Source organism: Scatophagus argus, chromosome 10, assembly GCF_020382885.2.
Source record: "Scatophagus argus isolate fScaArg1 chromosome 10, fScaArg1.pri, whole genome shotgun sequence".
NCBI classification, from domain to species: Eukaryota; Metazoa; Chordata; class Actinopteri; family Scatophagidae; genus Scatophagus; species Scatophagus argus.
Window position 1 is genome coordinate 13,910,282 of NC_058502.1, and position 20,399 is coordinate 13,930,680.

Genomic DNA, 20,399 nt, shown 5'->3' on the forward strand with positions numbered 1-20,399 from the left:
TGATTGCATCTTTAAAACATGGCAGTTTTAAAATCAGGAAACTTTTTTTCATGAACATGCCAAATATTTTCTATGCTGATATATCTGATTACGTTCAGGTAGCCAGTTTTGTTATTGTTATTGATGAATTAATTCCATTTGATTTGACCAACTGTAGATACTGAACATACAAAATGAATTGTATAAGAATTTAAAATGTTTCTAGATTTCTAGAGAATTTTTGTGGCTGTGTTCATTTGTGCAATATTTTAAATGCTTGATTTTAAAGCAACTCAGAAGTTCTCAGGTTAGATAACATTTTTTTTGTTCAGAGTTTTACAGTATTAATTACAAAATTGCCAGGCTATTTGTTTTAAGCAACATACTACATTTCAAGACATCTGATCAAATGAGATTTTAAAAAGTCCCACAAGTTAAAATGTCACGTCAAAAAATGTGTGCAGTCGTAACTGGTAGTGTTTGTGAGGACATGAAGGCCAGCACTGATTGCTGTATTTTGTTTCCTGTAAGTGGGTCATTTTGTTACTCCTACGTGATACATAATTTTCCTCAACAAAACAATCAAATGTAATATTTTTTGTGCATTTCAGTGTCACCACATAAAATGTATGTACAGAAATGTTAACATCGGGGCATTTGCCTCAGGACCACCAGGGGCCCCCAAAGCCCCACAATATTAACTGACATCAGCCATAAGGTGTTGAAGAATTGCTCTATATGTAAATCAGTTTCAGGACAATTATTTCAGTTTACACACTCTGCCCTTCTAAACCAAGCTGTGTTTAATTTGATCACTGCATAGCAAAATTCACAGAAGTTTAGAAACGGGGGATTCATATTGCAGCTCAGCATTTTGCCCTGGGGCCACCCTAGCAGTTAGACCTGGCTACAAACTACTGGTTGCATTCGCATTGCTGGGCCCCTGACATCGTGTCATATTGGGACCCCAAGTACTGTAGTGTTGTTGAGCTATAATTCGCTTTAAGAGTAAGGAACATCTGAAATTAGTACTTGTATTCACCCACTGACAGCAACAGACTAAGCTGTCATGAATAATTAACTCAAATGACCCCACGCAGTCATTTTTAGCAGCGGATTTTTTGACGGCACTGTAGAGTAATTTATGAAAAGTATGACAATTCGTCATATCATATGATGAGTGATTCAGTGTAACTGTACTCTGATGATAAATAAAGCACGGGTGCCCTGCATAGTTATGACCGTACATGACCTATCCGGGTTGCCGTAGTAATGCAAGAGTGTGGCACTCCTCAATGAACGTTGGAAAGATGGCGACGGCATACGCACAAGCGAGAGTCAACTGTGCCGGCGGATAGAAAGTGCTTTAAAGAGGCACAAATACGTCTCTTTTGCAAAGATCTAACGGTGCAAAGTCTGTCTGATATCGCTTAGACATGGTTGAGCCCATGCACGGCTAGGATAAAGAAGCCACTGCTTTGCTATGGAGCCTCCGGATCGTAACAAGCCCAGCAGGTACGCGATTTTGTTGAACAGACAGTACACCATCAGGACCTCGCACTTGCCAAATAGGGACCTGAACGTGACACTGCAGTCGGCTCGATGGGAGCGCTTGCACATCCCTTAGAAATCGACTTCCTGTCAAATAGTGGTACGCGTGCAGTTACTGCATTTGCAACACACTGGAGTTGCAAACTTTTTGGAGCAGCATTTTTCAGGTGTATTTCGCTACAGATATTAGCTTCTGGTCTGTTTCTCGATTGCTAGAGAGAGAGGCAAAATGCTCGCCAAATGATAAGGTAACGCTACGAACAATTAACACCCGCTGCAACAGTGCAACATGTCAGAGAACAAGCTAGCTAACATCTACTGTTAGCTATCGCTTGTCACTTTATTGTTCACCCGCAAGTTCACCAGAAGAAACTGGCCGAGCTGAAGCTAGATAAGTTTTGCAAGGTGGCCTCGTAAGGTGGACTTGAAAGTGCGTTGTTTATTATTTGGTCGTGCCAGGTCATGTTTCTTGTTATCATAACAGCCAAGCACAAACTTCGCTGGCTTTAGCTAGCATGTTGCTCCACTGTTATTGTTAATCCTCCAGCTAGACTTGGCGCTCGTGTTGTTGTTGTCTCGCTCTCCACTGCAGAATCATGATAGGAGCTCGTTGATTGTGAGCGATTTACACTTTGTGCATTTTCTTTGAATCATCAGCTCCACGTAGATGTCTGTAACAGTCGACGATCTGTTTCAAATGTGTGTGTGCAGCAATACATGTTTCATCATACTGTATGTGTTGAGATGACAAGGTTAGCGAACAATACATTTCTGCAATCTCACAGGGGAATGCATACAAACAGGCAGCCATGAGATATTTTTTAATCGAAATTGCGCAGTGTTTGCCCCTGACCGCCGACAGACAGACCCTCAGGAATCTGCTGTTATGTCTTCTCTTCTCCTCCCTTCTGCTCTCATGCAGTCGTTTGTCTGCAGAGCGAGTGGCTTGGAGGGCATTTATCATGTTAGGCCAGCTCTGTCATCTACAGTAGTCCTGGTTTTTAGCAAGCGGCTTGTTTTTTGGCCTACCGTTCAGATGTTATTCACTTGTGGCCACTCAGTCCGAAGTGGACACACAAACAACTCGCATGATTGTGCAATACTGGCCCTGTTACTGTAATTCCTGCCCGGCTTTGTTCCATGAAGGAAAAACACTGAACCATTGACCACGCTATATTTAGAAGTATGTCAGTGTCACAAGTTGACGTGGTTACAACAGATCGATTTTCACTTTTTGTATCTAAGTTTCATGCGTGCACATTGCTTATTATGAAAGGTAAAAGATGCATTAGAGAGTTGCCATTCTGTATCAGTTGAATTAGAACATGCAAAACTTGGACCATTGTGAACAATTAAGGCTACTTGGCTGAAGCTGCGTAGTTTGCAGAACCAGAACATTATTCCGACTCACGTCGTGTTCACACAGCATAGCCCTGTGGCTAAACTCAAAGCATCAAATCAAAGTAGGCCTCAGAGCATGCAAAAATGGTTGTCTTTGAGTCTTTGTCACAGCAAGATGCTTCTGTCCACCTTAGTGGGTGTATATAGTTGCCAAATACTCAATGTGAGGTTAGTTCAGACTGGCAGCTATTTTGAGAAAGATGAGTTATGCGCTTGCTTGGCAATCGGGGGTTGTTAACTCTTGCTGCATGCTCAGAGGTCCTTTGTCAATAATGTCTTGTTCTCTAAGTCAGTGTGAAGACATTGTGGCTCACAAGCATTCCAGAAATTTCAGGATGTGGTGTACTGTGCGCAGTGGATAGCTGCCTGGAGCCCCAGAGCTGCTCATGGGCAGAACTCATTAATGCCTGCATTTGCCAGGAGCACAGGCTGTAGAATACAGATGGACAGCCCTGTAGCATTTCCTGTCCGCATCCTGTTTCTGCCCACACCTGCTCTAGAGAAATTAGTGCTTCACTCACATTCTGTCACTGTCATCTGTCATTTCCTTTTTAACAATGGGATCTTTGTAACCACTGAAACTGTTCATGTCACTGATGTAAGATAAGAAATGACAGAGAAGGAAAAGAAAAATAGTTAAGATCTGCATAATAACATGCTCCTCTGTTTCATTTATCATGTGTGCACAACTGCAAGACATTGAAATGCTTGTTCGAAGTGACAAAGGTGTTGCTTATGACTCTACAGTTTCAGATTCAGTTTCCAAGGTGGAGCAGCCTTCTGTCTACACTGCATTTATGATGCAAGTGGCATAAAGTGAAAAACCTGTCATTACGCCATTTATCTCATGCTGCAGCCCACGGTCTGCAAACAGTGTCTGCATTTAAATGCATTTACGTCATGTGACTGACTTCTTGTGATTAATGGAGTGAGCTTTCATTGGTACGGTCAGTTATTTGCCTTTTTTTTTTAGATGCTTATTTAAACAATGATCACAGTACTTGAGAAATGCTCTAACTTTCCTGAATCTTATGAATTAAATGCGGCTGTTTGCGTACGGTGTCATGTCTTGCAGAAACATACTCCTCTGTAGTGCATGTGCCTTATGCAGTTGCAGTTAGGAGAGGTTGGGAGGTCCACTCTTGGCAGTGTCACTGTTCCAGAGAAGGGTGGGGTCAAGTACGTCGTGTACATAGCTTCTGAATTCTGTCAGATTCTGATCATGGCATCAGTTCTGCATGCTAATCAGGGATTGGCAGCAGGTCAGAGATGCAAACTGTTGTATAAATGAGGTACAAAACAGGTTTTCTATTTTTATTGCCTCTCCAGTTAACTCTGAGTTGAAATGCATAGCCAGCAGACACATTCTTTTTTTATTATTACAGTGGGAGGTAATCAGAATTTGGATTTAGTCTACCAAGCATCAGTTAGCATGATGCGCAAACGTGATCTAATTTGTGGAGAGTGTGCTCTTACAAAACCCTGGCTACCTTCTCCTGCTTTTCCCCTCCCTCTTAAAAAAAAGTCCACTTTAGTTTGGGCATTGTGAGCAAGTGTGCTCACTGCCCAGCTGTGGGCTATTCAGCTGTGGGCCTCACAGGCCACGTGTCAGAACTATACAATAGAGTGCCCCTTCCTGGTACAATAGTATGGGTAGTTGGTGTCAAAGGTCAGGCCCCCCTGACTATGGCAGCCCTTGGTATCACTGCTTCAGTCGCTCTACAGAAAAGACTCTCAATTTTGTGCTGTTTATTATGCACTCAGTGTTTCTGCCTAGGGGCTCTAGCATTCCACTGGCCTTTATTGGAGCCCCAATGATCCATTGAGACCAGCCAGACACCATCTGCAGTGTAAATTCACTAGCAGCAGCCAGGCAAGGACAGCTTGAACACCATAGTGTGGCTATGGCTATCTGCAGGGCTTGCAGGCCAGCAACTTCCTCTGTACAGCCTGCATGTAGATTTAGGAAGAAAGCAAAGAATTCAGACGAAGAATTTGCACAGTATTTACTGCAGCAGCACAATCTGTGCTTGAAGTGTTTCATGGCAACCAAACAAACAACTGACAGTGATGGCGTCATTGGTTCCGCTGTCATTCCTGAGTGATTTAGTCATGCTGTTCTGCATAGAGAAGTATTTTTTTTTTTAAACTTGGTCTTGTTCCCTTTCACATGCATGTTCTATTTCTGTCCTCAGACTGCGCACACTTGTGCATGTTTTGAAATGTTTACGAATGCGAGCACAATCTGATCTTACTTGCGATGGATGCATCAGGAGCATTCACTGTTTGTTTACTCCATTTGCTTTGTTTACGTCATTTCCTGATACCTGTTTTGGTTTTTGCATTGCAGAGGCACAACTATTCGCCTGTTGTTGCTGTGCTAAATGCCTTATTGTAACACACGAGATTGCATACTGTGCCTTCTTGTGCTTGTATACTGAAAAGATCACTTTCTTGTCCTGCTCCTGCAGAACAAGCCTCTCCACAGTTTCTCATACAATGCACTTATAAAAGCACCAGTGTTCTTTCATGCAGAGTTACTCTGTGATTTCAAGATTGCCGTAGTTAAAATGGTTGCGCTCTTGACATTATTCCTGCAGTACGTTTTATTCTTGAAGTCTTGATTGCGGATGGAATCTTAGAAAGTTGCAGGATTTGCAGCAGGTGTCTGTCTGCCTGGCATGTAGTTCCACAGCTGCTCCCAGGGGATTGTGTGCGTGTGTCTCTGTGTGTGTGTGTGTGTGTGTGTGTCTGTTCCTCTCTGTGTATAGAGACAGATTCTGCAATGGGGCAGATGGGTGATAGAAGTCTGGACTCTGTATGTAGCTCCTTGAAAACCTTAATTTCCGATTACTCCCTCTAACACACGCACATGCAGTGAGTGTGCGTGTGCCCCTTTTCACGCCTGCACAGACGCGTGTTGGGGAATCCCTTTCAGTCAGATGATCGATGGAGGGACACATGTTGACCAGCATATAGAATGTGCCCGTTTCATGCCCCTCCTCTCCTTTCTCTTTTTGTTTTTGTTAGCGGGGTCAGACCTTCCAACCTTTCCCTCTAATCCTATTAAAAAACCCTCAGAAAGGCATTAGGGAGTAAAGCTCTGACATTGTAATCTGGAAAGGCATGCTGCCTGCACTCTCTGTTTTCTTTTTTCCCACAGGGAAGTGTTTCAAGTGATTATCAAGTTTCCTTTCTGCAGAACTAGATGCAGCATACTCTGCTATGCCCTTCTATCATCTGAATCTCGGTCAAAATATTGTTCAGCAACCGTGACATTCTCAACTTTATTGTTGGCCAAAACTGAGGGTACTATAATCACATGAAAGTGACATGCTTTTTTTTTTGTTTGTTTTTTTGTATTTGGTCAAACAACTTCTACACACTTTGGGTGAGTGAGTCTCAGTGTTCCATTAAAAACTTGACTTGTGCAGCATAGTTGATGACTTAGCAGACAGAGTTAATGAGGGTTACTATTTCTCCCTCTTTGGTTTAGCCATTATGTTTACCTAGATCAGGAGAGGGTGCCAGCACAGAACCCACAGCTTATTATCCTGCGTCTGGAGGGCTGTGGTCATGGACAGAGCATTGCTGCTGCACATTTGGAAGGCAGCCAGTCAGGCTCCAAAGGACAGACAACTCGTCAGTCTGCTGTACGTAGCCGCAGACATTCAGTCTAGTTGCAGTTTAGCAACCTGTGTGCCGTGGCATTAGAGGAGATTTGCCGCACGCCTTGTTATGGGTACAAACAACTCATCACTGTTTGACCTTGCACATACACTTATATGATGTGCTTGTGATATGACTGAAATTAGTTTCATTGTGCCAAAGCAATGACTGTTAACATCACTTCTCGGTAACAGCGGTCATTTTAAAGATGCAGATGAGGTTGATGATTCATCTTGTCTATTTTTGTCACAATGTCATTAAATATCAACAGGCAGGCCAAGCCAGTGGAAGATGTATCCAAACAGAACATTGGGGTGGGAGAATCCTGGGACTCTCCCAGTGAGGAGGAAGAAGCTCTGTATGGCACATCACCTCCATATACCCCCCGTCAGATGAAACGCATGTCTGGCAAACATCAAAGGAACAGCCAGGGGAGGAGTGCTGGTCGTTCTCCAAACAAAGGTAATATAATAAATTTACAGTATTTGACTGAAGCATATATGGAATTTAAAAAAAAAAAAAGTTTTTACCTGCATTGCACTGACTGTGATTGTGTAATTTCTGTGTTTATTTTCAGCAGACCTTAGCCCATCTGCCATGAGAGAGAGTCCCAGGACAGTAGAGACCTCTGAGGAGCACAGCTACAAGCAAGGGAAGAAGCAGAGGGCCACACTGCGCTCCACAGAGAGAGACCACAAAAAGACCTTTGAAGGCTCCTTCATGCTGGATCCACTCTCAAAGTCGAGCCCTTTCGGTGCCCTCAGCATGGATCCCAGGAAGCATTACCTGAGCTTGGGCTGCAGCAGTTGCAAACTTCCTGTGTCTATGCCCCATATTGCCCGAACTCATCGCCAGACCTCCAGGACAGACTGTCCTGCTGACCGCCTCAAGTTCTTTGAAACTCTGCGGCTGCTGCTCAAGCTCACGTCTATGTCCTCCAAGAGGAAGGAGAAGGAGCAGAGAGGGCTGGAGAACATGGCCTTCATGGGTCACAACAATGAGGTCATTTGGTTGGAGTTGCAGGCTTGGCATGCACGACGCTCCACAAGTGACCAGGACCTTTTTCTTTTCACTGCCCGCCAGGCCATCCCTGACATCATCAATGAGGTGCTGCACTTTAAGGTGAACTATGCCAGCCTGAGAGGGAGCCAGTGTACTCAAACAAACGAGAGCATCCCAGATCTAGTGTGTGGAGAGGAAGGGGAGCCTGCTGTAGCAGAGACCAACCACTGTGGAGTAGATCCCTGGGGCTTTAGCGCCTTCCCTTCATCAGCAATGAATGCAGCAGAGCCTCTGGGCTCTGGCACTGATTGCAGGGAGCACCTTCAACGCCAGCGACTGGCATTTGAGCAGGTCAAGCGTGTAATGGAGTTGCTGGAGTCGGTGGAAGCTTTGTACCCATCTTTGCAGGCCCTGCAGAAGGACTATGAAAAGTATGCAGCACGAGATTTCCAGGGCAGGGTGCAGGCACTCTGTCTGTGGCTCAATATCACCCAGGACCTCAACCAGAAGCTGCGTGTCATGGCCACTGTGCTGGGCCTCCATGATCTGACTCGTATTGGGTGGCCTGTCTTTGAGATCCCATCTCCTCGCTGCTCCCGTGGCAATGAAGAAGAGGAGAATGAGGAGGATGAGGAGAATGACTCAACAGCCACTTTTACAGCTGAAAGCGATGGAGAGGGCAGGGATGCTGAGGAGAGGGAGGAAGGACTGGGACACGTAGCAGAGGGAGAGTTGTCTCCTTCCTTGACTCCTAAATTTGCCCGATTGTTGTCAGAAGAATTTCTCCCAGCTGCTAATGCAGTAAATGCAGAAGCCATTGCAGGAGGGGGAGTATTCTGCCCGACAGCCATCTACAGACCGTTTGTAGATAAGGCTCTGAAACAGATGGGACTGCGTAAACTGATCCTCAGACTGCACAAACTGATGGACCGCTCTCTTCAGAGGTCCAGAGCGGCGCTGCTCTGCCACACTCCTGCACTGGAGGTAGCGCCATCATTTCTTTTACTATCATATATCAATATATGTTTAGAACAAAGGTTTAAAAATAAAACCATGTGTTCGTGGTTTAGTTGACATTAGTTGATTTTTTTTTGTTCAGCTAACAGTCTAAATCCCAAAGACTGTTTATTTACTGTCAGTGACAGAGTGACAAAGAAAAGCAGCAAATCCTTACATTTATTAAGAAGCTGGATAAAAATTGTTCTCTTTCAGTCGACTGATCGTTGTAGCTCTACTTTTCAGACGAATCAAAGAGATCATGATATTTAATGTCCTCTTACTTCGGTTTCCAAACTTAACACAACCTCATTGACCGTCACACACAATAGATTGATGTAGGCCATTAGATGACTGTGCTATGGACTGTTGCGGTGCCTTGCACGTGTTCTTCAATCAGTTTACAAGAAAAAGGGGCCATACTGTTGAAAATGAAGCAAAAGTGTACATAAGGCAAAAGTCATATTGTAAGTAGTTACAATTAGTAGTACTAATACAATAGTTGCTATTTTTAGTAAGTTTTCTGCTAATTTATGATTAAAAAAAACATTTGCCATTGAATAAGTGTTACATTCCAGTGATAATGGTACTATGGTGTACAAAGCAGTCGCATCTGTTATCTGGAACTGCTGTAAGTGGCAGAGCAAAAGCAGACAAGCAGCTAATTGTAACTGTAGCGTTTGCAGTGCAAATGTTAATTATTTAATTAGACTCTTGAGGAAACAGCATTAGAAACTTAGAAGAAGTCTGAACCCAGATTATAAACAGCAGAGGATGTGATGACACACTGAGAAAGCTGGCAAAAGTAACAAAGGGAAAGGATTATTATTGAGCTTTATTGCAGTCCATGATCAACTCACCTGGGTGTTAGTGAGCTTTGACTAAAATGTGGAGCATTTTAGAGATGTGCAAACACTACCCTCCTCTTGCAGAGGGATTAAGGAATGTGGCCACTTCTTGGAATAAGATTATGACGTTCAGAGGGTGTGGCTTTGGACTGAGGAGGAGACAAAAGTGATTGATCAAGTAATGAAAACTTTGAATGTCATTTACTAAATAGCAAAAAACACTAAAAAAAAAATGTCTTCTGTCTTATGAAGTCTAGTGCTGACTTTGTTGATATAAATGTATAGCACCACTGGTTATCCATGGTGCTTTTTTAAATATGCTGAATTAACCTCGCCTATCCCACACCTGTAGTTTGCAGACTTCCCAGACCCCATGCTGTACAGTGATTACCTGCCAGAGTTGTCACGGCATGAGTCCTGCAGTGGTCCGGCACATCCAGAGCTCAGGGCGGACCAGGTTTCCTGGGAGGATTTGCTGGACATGGACCTCCCATCCTTTCGGCCAGCGTTCCTCGTGCTGTGCAGAGTCCTTCTCAACGTCATTCACGAATGCCTTAAACTGCGACTTGAACAGAGGCCTGCTGGAGAGCCCTCACTGCTTAGCATCAAACAGGCGAGCAACACTTGAATCTTTCACTTAAGTGTTAGGATTTATGTATGGTGCTTTGTTTTTACAAGTTGTTTGTGCTCTGCAGTTGGTGCGCGAGTGTAAGGAGGTTCTTAAAGGTGGTCTCCTGATGAAGCAGTATTATCAGTTCATGCTGCGAGGTGTGGTGACTGATGCTCAGGGCTTGCAGACAAATGCCAACATTGATGAGTTTGAAGAAGACCTCCACAAGATGCTTGTGGTAAGACTCTTAACCTTCCTTTCTCCTCTAATTAAAGTCAAACAGTTCAAATGGACAGCATTACATTTAGCATATAATCACCACAGAGAAAGGCTTTTGCATTGTTTAAATGCAAGTTGGCATAAAAAGTCCAGCGGTTATATTGACATCTGTCACTCTTTTTGTAGGTCTACTTTGACTACATGCACAGTTGGATCCAGATGTTGCAGCAGTTGCCTCAGGCCTCTCACAGCTTAAAGAACCTGTTGGAGGAGGAGTGGAACTTCACCAAGGTCATCACTCCTTACATCCGTGGAGGGGAGGCCCAGTCCGGGAAGCTTTTCTGGTCAGTTACATGCAAACAAGCCTGATATAAGTGTTTTTTTTTGTTTGCTGAAGTCTGAACCTGTCCTTTAAGAGTTTTTCTTATGATGTGTATGAACCTGGGGTCTATTCTGCTCTTTGCAGTGATATTGCTGGGATGCTGCTCAAATCCACTGGAGAGTTCCTCGACACTGGCCTGCAGAAGAGTGGTAATGAATTCTGGGAAAGTGCAGACGATAGCACCGCCTCAGACGAGATCAGGTAAAGGGGTTAACATGAATATTATATTTCTGTTTCAGTCAGCGTTCATATTGTTTTGTCCCAGTGAAGGTGTTTTAACTGTGAACCTTTTGATTCCTGGAGGCGGTCTGTTATTGAGACTAGTCGGTCACTTAAAGAGCTGTTCCACGAGGCAAGGGAGCGAGCATCCAAGGCTCTGGGCTTTGCTAAGATGCTTCGCAAGGTGAGATACAGCAGTACTGACTTTGCAGTTTATGTGTGACCCTGTTTCCTCTGCTCACCAAAGAACTGGGACTCTGTGTTCTGACACACACTTTTGTTTGCTTTGTTCTTTGCAGGACTTAGAAGTCGCTGCAGATTTCAATATCACTAATGGGGTGACTTGTCTCCTGGAGGCATTGAAAAAGAGAAACTGTGTCAAGGTGCAGTTGCTTTTCTGTTAATTTTGCACATTTCCAGTCTTTCTTTTTTGTCCTCCTTCAAAAGGTCATTTACAAACCTGTTCACACCCCTTCTTTTTATCCAGGTCCAGGTTCCAGGCTTGGAGGAGCTCCAGGTATTTGTCCCTTGTGGCTTGATGGATCAGCGACCTCTCATCCTGCAGCTTCTCAATGCTGCTGCTGGCAAAGACTGCTCCAAAGAGCCAGATGAAATAGCAGAGGAAGAGACCTACCTGCTCATGAGTAAACATGGAGCTGGGGACTCTACTTCTGACTCTGACTGGGCTCAGTGGGATGGAGAGCAGCTCAAACTGGTCCCCCAAATGGAAACTGTTGACACTTTAAGGGCCATGAAGGTATGTGACATTTTTTAATTTAATTTGTGTGTGTCCGCCCAGGGTTTACCTGCCTCTCACTGGTCCAATGTGTTTTCAGGTGGAGAACATGCTCTTAATTGTGATGCATTCTGCTCACCTGGTGGCCCAGCGAAAGGCCTTTCAGCAGTCCATGGAGGATGTGCTCACTCTTAGCCGGGAGCAAACATCTAGTCAGCCTCTCATCGCGAGCGCTCTGGAGGAACTCAAGGTGGTTACATAACCACACGCTGTTGCACACGCTGTTGATTTCTAACCCATTAAAAGACATGTTTATTTTGCCTTGTTGTAAAGACAGGTGCACGTTGCTGTCCTACTTTCAGATGTGTTTTTCACTGCAGCTGCTGTCGGTTACCCTGAATTTCTTCTCCATTAACATTACCCAAGTATCCCCCTGTCAGACCAGATTTTAGCAGTGATTCTCAGAAGGGAAGTCGCTCAGCTTTCATGTCTGTTAGCCCTCAATACCACATGTGATTTCTCACATGGATGCTATCCATTTCTCATTTTGAGTGCTTTCTCTGATCAGTTTGGATTTGAGGTTTTCTGCAGAACCTTTTCATTAGAGTATAAATCATAATAACAGCTGTCCAAAACTATCCCCGTTTTTCTCTGTCCTACCGCAGGATGAGGCGCTACAGCTATGCATTAAGATCAGCACTGCCATTGACCGAGTGGAATACATGTTCACCACAGAGTTTGAGGCAGAGGTGGAGGAGTCTGAGTCAGCCACCCTGCATCAGTACTACAGGGAGGCAATGATACAGGGCTACAATTTTGCTTTTGAGGTAACTGTTCTTAAAGAAGTAATCTTTCCACTGTTCTCCTCTGCTTTCCCCTGGTCAGAACTTGTGACATAACAGTCACACGTCCACTTCTCTAACATTTAGACTGTGTGTAGTTATGGGTTAACTGTTGCTAAGGGACATAGGGGCTGAATTAATGAATAAATGTATGCAGTAATCCTAAATATCTCGCTGCTTGCTGTTATTTGTTATTTATAGTACCACAAGGAGGTGGTGCGCCTGATGTCCGGGGAATACAGGCAGAGGATCGGGGAGCGCTACATAGCTTTTGCCCGCAAATGGATGACCTATGTCCTGACCAAATGTGAGAGCGGCAGGGGCACCAAGCCCAGGTGAGGCTCAGTTGAGCACTTAGGTAATTTGCTTATGTCTCTTTTTTTGCCCTCTTGTTGGGTACAGGGTCTGCTAGCTAGTGTGGTGCTCCTGAGGCAGCACTTTAAGGTTTGAGTATGTTGTTCAGGGATGCTTTAGCCAGGCCCTCTTGTGGGGGCATTACACCCATTAACCAACAAGCCTTTCTACCAATGCAATTAATCTAGAATACAAAATGTTCCCCGTCACCTGAGACAAACTGCAGACTTGTACTGTAAGAAGCAAAAAAGCTATTATAGTTGTTAATTGGGTTTTAATTATGTGTTAAGTTTTTCTGACTATTATTATCTGTAAAACAAGAGCTATTTATTGTCTGTGTACAAGCCACAGCGATGAAATATGTTTATTTTAGCCCTGCTTGTCTAGAGCCATAAGAAGCTACCATGGCAACACTGTACTCTAATAGAGTGAAGCCTTTAGGTTATTTGATGGAATACAAATGCAACAGTAGTAATGACATTTTGGAGATGGCCTTTTTTAAATTAATACTCTGACAAATATGCAAACACAAAAAGCAGGCACAGTGCTCAGTGAGACAGTTGTCTTACTAGTTTCTATGTAAGCCTGTTCCTGTTCCTGTAGAGGAGCCTCTTACAACATGTCTTTGATGATAAAGATGGTGAAATCCCAGTGGTCTCAGTTTCCCTTCCACGCCTACCTGCCTGTGTTGAATATTAATCCTTGTATTCTTAAATAAACCATCAGTTTTTTTCAGTTAAGTCACAAATAGTAGAGAAGGACAGAATGCAATGAATAGCAGCAGAAAGCTTTGGGACATGCTGACTGACAACCGTGTCTCACCCACAGGTGGGCGACTCAGGGATTTGATTTTCTTCAGGCTATCGAACCCGCCTTCATATCAGCGTTGCCAGAGGATGACTTCCTGGTAAAATGGCTCTTTTCTTGTCAGTTGCGTGCATTCTTGGAAATATGATGTATGTATTATCTTCTGACTGTGAACTTATGTGTCTTCCTGCAGAGTTTACAAGCTTTGATGAATGAATGTATTGGACATGTGATTGGAAAACCTCATAGCCCAGTCACCGGCCTGTACATTGGTAAGATGCTCTTGTGTGATGCGAAATGTTGGTGACTTCCACCTCTTGAGTTCAGGATTTAATTCAGTGTTTACATTCTGTGTCATATTTATGACCTGGGTGTCATGGGGGACACAAAGCAGGCACAAAAGCAATGAAATAACAAATCAGTTCCGTAGAACAGCAGACAAGCTTGTAGATAATCTGATGTTTGTAAGCCTCCCCTTAACGGCAGCTTGGAGTCCTTTGAGCAACTCCATGCTGTTGCTAGTGTAAAAGTGTTAAAGGGTGCTACGATGACTTTGAGGTAGGGTGTTACTGAAAAGGAGCATGTTTGCTTAGCAAACATTGCCTGATCAAATAAAGAGAAGAAAGCGAAAACAAAGAAACTAACCAGGCCAACTGAAGAATGTCACAGCCTCATACCTGCCATTAAAAGCAATACAGAAATAGCGTTTATAGAAAAACAGTCCCAGAGAAAGTGACCAGCAGGTGTGGCTAAAATGATTTCTCTATGAAAAACCTTGTGCAAACTAAAAGACAAACTGGTCTTAGAGCAGTTATGCACGGAATGACGTGACAGAGGGGGTAAAGTAACACAGTACAGTGGCTTTCATGTAGTTGCATAATAATCTGACCACTGATGTTTGAGCCCTTAACTCCTTTAGAGCAGAATTAACACTCATTTCTGGGATGTTACTTCCTTGTCGATTGCTTCCAAATCTGCACACTGGGTTTCCATTCATAGGTGGCTTGGCAAATCAAGCTTTTGGGTGCTTTTTTTCAGCTCCCAGGAATAGTCCTCGTCCTGTAAAGTTCCCTCGCTGCCACAGTGACCCACCAAATCCCAACTTGTTCATCCCTAATGCTGAAGGATTCAGGTAGGAGGTTACAGTTCATGTTTTGACAATAATCTGTGTGCCTCATGTGTTACTGTTCGTACTCTTTCCTGCATGGCTCACTACCTTTGCCTTTTATGCGTGCTGATGTTTTTGCTCTGTAGTTCAGCTGGGGTGAGATGTGAGCTTCTGTGTGTGTATGCTGTGAGTATGCCAGTGATTATATATCAAGTATGAATTTTTATTTGAATAGTGTGTGAGACAGTGAGTGTGTGTGTCTGTCCCTCAACCAGCTACCCAATCACAGCCTTCAACATATCAGTTCACATCCCACACAAGCCACCTCACCTCCCAAGGCAGAGCTCCTCAGTTTGTTTTTTCACCACACAGCTCTCGAAGTCTCCCCTGCGACCTCCGGAACCAGCTGTTCCCCAACGGCCCTCGCCCCATCCCTCAGGGTGCGGGGGAACACAGCCACACCAAAGCACCCAGCAGCAGCCCCAATGATGTCAGGTAGCCATGTCCCCCAAGTCCCCACGTAGAAACCGCTGTCAAAACATATCCTCAGCTACTAAAACAAAAACCATCACAGCAGAACAGCACTCTTATAGAGAAAAATATTTTATTTTTGATTTGCAGCTTTGAGTCATAAGTTTAATGTTGATTTCCTGCTTTTAGCCACGTGATTGCATCTTAACAAACAGTGATATTAGGGTTGATATTAGGCCAGATATTGGATAAACTACTGTTTATATAAAGCCAGTCTCTCATTCTTCTTCATTGAACATTTCCAGGCTCTACTTTGGTACATCAGAGATTTCAATCCACCATCTATCTTTTGTAGTTTTAGAGAGGATTCAGCTCGTGTCTGTACATGTAGTGCAGCTCTTTGGACCACAGAAACCATTTTTTTTAGCCATACTTTTTAATGGGCTGAGACTGTGTGTACCACATGGATGTTCAAATATGATCATTTTAAACAATCTGGATTTGCTACGGCCTAAATAATGTTCTAGAGGATGTACCTAAGTAAAATGCATTGATGTAAGTTACAGATCAGCTTTTAAAACAAAACTCAGGCATGGCATTAGTTCCCAGCCTTAAAAGTGGTAATGCAACTTTTCCAATACCTGCTAAATGTTACCAAATCAGAATAATAAATGGTCTTACACAAGTCTGGTCAAGGGAAACAGCTGTGATTGTTGTGCATGGTGTGAAAATGGGAATAAAATACACACTACCTTACTGAAAGAGTGCGCTATGATATTCTGCTTTTTAGTGCTATTAACGTCTTGCTGTGACGCTCACCACCAATAGATTTTTGTCTTATATGTGTTTGCTTCTGAGGTCAGAATACAAACTCCAGAGATCTAACCTTCAAGTGTGTTTGAGCTGGGTAATGACTGATGCATGCTAAACTGGTTACGGGTTTCACAACTTTGTTTCTCTTTAAAGGTCAGGAAATTCTGACTGTTGTTTTTAGATTATCTCGAATCCCTAATACTGGCTTTCAAGCATAGAATTGTGTTGTATTTGACAGGGTGGATTATTTTTATAGTTTATTCATTCAGTTTTCATTTGAGCACGTCTGTGAACATCTTCAGCTCACATTGAAGATAATCTCTATCCTTTTTCAAGTCAGTGGGTTTCATAAAGATGCTTTCAGATGTGCCAGACTGTTAAAATATCCACAACATTAAACAACTACTTGGTGCATGAAATTTTATCTAGAGAATACTCGGCATACAATTATTTTTAGAGCAGTAAGGAAAGTGCGATCTTGGCAGAAGAGATTCCACTCTGCTTTGTTCCAGTATTTGGCCATTAACCCCTCATACCATCTGAATCTGTAGTTTTTGATTGAACCACACTGTTGCATCAGTCTCGTCCATGTCCTTGCAGGGGATCCAGTTTCCATGAAAATGACCGTCTGTCGTCAGTTGCAGCAGAGTTGCATTTCAAATCTCTGAGCCGCCACTCCAGCCCCACAGAGGAGAGAGAAGGTGGGGTCATTCGGTGATCTGTATGGTTTCATCTGCACTGTGCCGATTAACCGTCCTGACGGGCTGAATTTTATCTTGTGATTTCTTTCTCCAGAACCCTCCTATCCTAAGGGGGACCCTAACAGCTCTGCACGCAGAAGCTGGGAGCTCCGCACTTTTATCAGCCAATCCAAGGGTGAGACTTCAAGTGATGAGCCATGTTGGATTGACTAAAACATCCAGCTTGGAACGTTTAAAATAATTTTCTTCCTACCTCTTGTCACAGACACAGCAGCGAGGCAAAGCCCCATGGAGGCCGTCCGTCGCTCCATTCGCAAGTTCGAGGAGAAGCGCTACGCGATGATGAAACAGCGCAACATCATTGGCCAAGTGTGTCACACCCCCAAGTCCTATGACAATGTCATGCACGTCGGGCTGAGGAAGGTGACCTTCAAGTGGCAGAGGGGCAACAAGATAGGTACAGCTGCCTACTGTCTGCTTTTGTTATGATGTGGGCTGTTTAACACGCATACAGGCAGTGACGTTATGCTTGTGTGATTAATAACAGGTGAGGGCCAGTATGGAAAGGTGTACACCTGCATCAATGTCGACACTGGAGAACTAATGGCCATGAAGGAAGTATGTACTCCAGCAACATCAGTTCAGTAGTTGTGAAAATAATCATAAGATGTGCATGTTGCACTAACTTACTTTTCGTCCAACCAGATCCGATTCCAGCCGAATGATCACAAAACAATCAAGGAGACTGCAGATGAGCTGAAAATATTTGAAGGCATTAAACACCCGAACCTGGTGCGATACTTCGGAGTCGAGCTCCATCGGGTAAGTCACACACCTTTATGTCAATTCGGGCGTCACGTGGGGCATACGGAAGCTGTTTGTTATAAATTTCCGTGCACTCACCTCTAGGAGGAGATGTACATTTTCATGGAGTACTGTGATGAGGGCACCCTGGAGGAGGTGTCCAGACTGGGGCTGCAGGAGCATGTCATCAGGCTCTATAGTAAACAGATCACTACAGCCATCAATGTCCTCCATGAGCATGGCATAGTCCACCGGGATATTAAGGGTCAGTGTCACATGCTCTTCTTTTTCTTTTTACCACAATATAAGGGCAAAAAAAACTCTTTACTCACTTTTAATTCTTTCTGTTTTTTATATCAGGAGCCAACATCTTTTTGACATCATCAGGCCTGATTAAACTGGGTGACTTTGGCTGTTCGGTCAAGTTGAGGAACAACACTCACACCATGCCAGGCGAGGTGAACAGCACATTGGGAACGGCAGGTAATTAACAGTGCCCAAGCTGCATGTCACCAACAGGGGTCACTGTGGCCTCTTTCATTTATTTATTTTTTTTAACCCATCTCACCAATGGGTGTCCACCCAGGTGTATTCTTGTTTATTCTTGTTTAATTGTGGTGATGAATATGTGGTACACATGTTCAATATTTTATGTATGCGGTTAATATGAATCATGTTTCTGTGAATGTTTCTATCTCGTATCGGTCACATGTGATTATGCACAAATACAGATTTCTCGAGCGTGTATGCATGCTGATTTATTTCACGTTATTATTACTGTATATATACTATGTATATACTGTCACTGCTGAACTGTTATTCTCTGTCTTAATCAGCTTATATGGCACCCGAAGTCATCACCAGGGCAAAGGGTGAAGGCCATGGACGAGCAGCTGACATCTGGAGCTTGGGCTGCGTTCTCATTGAGATGGTGACAGGCAAGGTGAGGGGTGACAAAGAAGACCTGCTGAAGTACAATGTTATCAGACATTTATATGAAGTTTCCATTTGTATGAAAACAAGCAGTTTTCAAATGAGTAGTTAAACAGTTGTGGTTATTTTGGGATTTTTCAAAGTGGCTGCATTACAACATCTAACACCAGTGAAGCTTGTCAAATGCAAAAATTACTTGGCCTGAATGCTTGTGGTTAATGTGTTTCCCTCTTACTCACCACTTAAGAACATTCAATAAGCAAAAAACAGAAGTAACAACCACATGGAAAGGATGTTATGTTCTTACATTTGTCTCGATCTGCAGAGGCCCTGGCACGAGTATGAGCACAACTTCCAGATCATGTACAAAGTAGGAATGGGCCATAAACCCCCCATCCCGGAGAAGCTGAGCACAGAGGGGAAGGACTTCCTCGGTCACTGTCTGGAGAGCGAACCCAAACGCCGCTGGACAGCTAGCATGCTGCTAGACCACCCATTTGTCAAGGTGAGACACTGTTAAAACCAAGTGGGATCGCATGATGTCTTTTTTAAATTATTATTTTACCAGACAGGCAAACTGGGCATCCAACAAGTTCCCATACTCAAGCTGCTACCGCTTGTCTGTTTCAGGTTTGTACGGATGAAGAGTGAATGGAATCTCCTCTGTGGCTTTCAAGTTTACAGATTAAAGCACTACTGTACATGCTGTTGGCAAAAAAAAAGAAAGAACTGTTGATGTGGAGAAGAAGAGAACTTATGGCTGAAGGCGCATGGAGTTAAACTGAGGAACTACAACAATATCATTTCAGAGGACAACTGGACCTATGGAGTGTAGGGTTGTTGTGTCTATGTACCCATGGACTTGGGGGAGGAGGGGCTGGGGTGGGACTGTACATACTGTAAGAATGGGATTGGCTTTAATTCTTGTATAAACAATATTGTAAAGTTAAAGTAACTATTGCCACATGTGTTGTTCTCACTGATGAAGAGACCTCTGAAAAGGCATTGAGGTTTTTTGTTTTGTTTTTTCTTTCAAACAAATGGGAGTGGGTGGGTGGGGACAAAATCTATGGCACTTTTAAACTGTTTACCCAAGGGGCAGTTGAGTAGGGGAGGGAGGAAACTCATTTCAATCGCCCTTTGAGGCTGACAAAAGGTGTGGTTAAACCTCACTGAATGGATGGAGATGCTGGTTTACCTTTATGAAATGAACACCATCCACATATTCAGATGGAATTCATCACTTGTCATTTGGCAAGCACAGGCACTAGGAAGGAGTTTTGTTATGTGTTTTTCTTTGCCTTTGCTGAGGAGTAAATGTCAAGTTGGAGCAATGTTCAAGTCTGCTGGTCACCGGTGAAGAACGTAGCCGGCTGAGAGGAGAAACAGGGCCTGCTCTCCTTCCCTGCTGCTGAACACAAAACATCCACACAACCAGACACTGACACACGCCACAACTTCTGGTCCTCTGCTGCTCTTACAGTGTTTGCTATGTACAAACAATATTAATAAACCAATCGTTATTTTTTTTTTTAAATGTGTTTTCTTCTATTTTTTTTTTTTCCTAGCATGAAGTGAGGGGGTAACAAAAAAAATGCACGTGTCAAACTGGAGATGAGTGTTTAGTTGTAGGGCAGCTGCCATCTCTGGGGATCATTAGGACACAGTACTTTGGGTTTCTGACGCAGTAGCTGAGTTAAAGTACGCAGCTTCAACTGGTTGAGAACGAGCCTGCTGACTGGGACAGATGATCACACGGCACAAGAACTGTGATTTGAGCAGCTGCGGGAGATCCATTGTGTAAAAGTCATCATGTCACACCTTTACACGTGAGATATTGCTCAACTCTTGTCAAACACGCCTATCAGCTCAAGCTTAGTGTTGTCTCAAGGTGTGACAGGCATCCTTCCAGCACTCGCCCTGCTCGGACATAGAGATAAACTTTAGAGAGCCA

General features: G+C 43.6%; 1 protein-coding gene across 7 annotated transcripts; it reads left to right on the forward strand.

Moving 5' to 3' along the window:
- Positions 1–1,245: 1,245 nt before the first annotated feature.
- map3k4 (mitogen-activated protein kinase kinase kinase 4) lies at positions 1,246–19,450 on the forward strand. Of its 7 annotated transcripts, none has more exons than XM_046401539.1 (28): positions 1,516–1,778; positions 6,428–6,584; positions 6,872–7,062; positions 7,181–8,586; positions 9,799–10,059; positions 10,142–10,294; positions 10,462–10,619; positions 10,742–10,858; positions 10,961–11,060; positions 11,176–11,259; positions 11,364–11,633; positions 11,713–11,862; positions 12,278–12,439; positions 12,656–12,789; positions 13,637–13,715; positions 13,809–13,887; positions 14,654–14,747; positions 15,096–15,218; positions 16,608–16,708; positions 16,803–16,883; positions 16,974–17,165; positions 17,256–17,326; positions 17,414–17,530; positions 17,618–17,777; positions 17,873–17,995; positions 18,349–18,455; positions 18,771–18,950; positions 19,076–19,450. In XM_046401539.1, the coding sequence occupies exons 2-28, from the start codon at positions 6,508–6,510 to the stop codon at positions 19,094–19,096; spliced, it is 4,791 nt and encodes a 1,596-aa protein (XP_046257495.1). In that variant the 5' UTR covers positions 1,516–1,778; positions 6,428–6,507; the 3' UTR covers positions 19,097–19,450. The 7 variants fall into 7 exon arrangements, with proteins under 7 accessions (XP_046257497.1, XP_046257495.1, XP_046257493.1 ...); XM_046401537.1 differs by having other exon boundaries at positions 1,517–1,778; positions 7,178–8,586; XM_046401538.1 differs by having other exon boundaries at positions 1,517–1,778; positions 6,445–6,584; positions 7,178–8,586.
- Positions 19,451–20,399: the final 949 nt, after the last annotated feature.

Coding starts and splice junctions, on each gene's coding strand:
- map3k4 (XM_046401537.1), top strand. CDS start 6,508: ATGGACAGAGCATTGCTGCTGCACATTTGGAAGGCAGCCAGTCAGGCT. Junction 6,585..6,871: donor AGACAACTCGTCAGTCTGCT/GTACGTAGCCGC, acceptor AAATATCAACAG/GCAGGCCAAGCCAGTGGAAG. Junction 11,863..12,277: donor GCGCTCTGGAGGAACTCAAG/GTGGTTACATAA, acceptor GTCCTACCGCAG/GATGAGGCGCTACAGCTATG.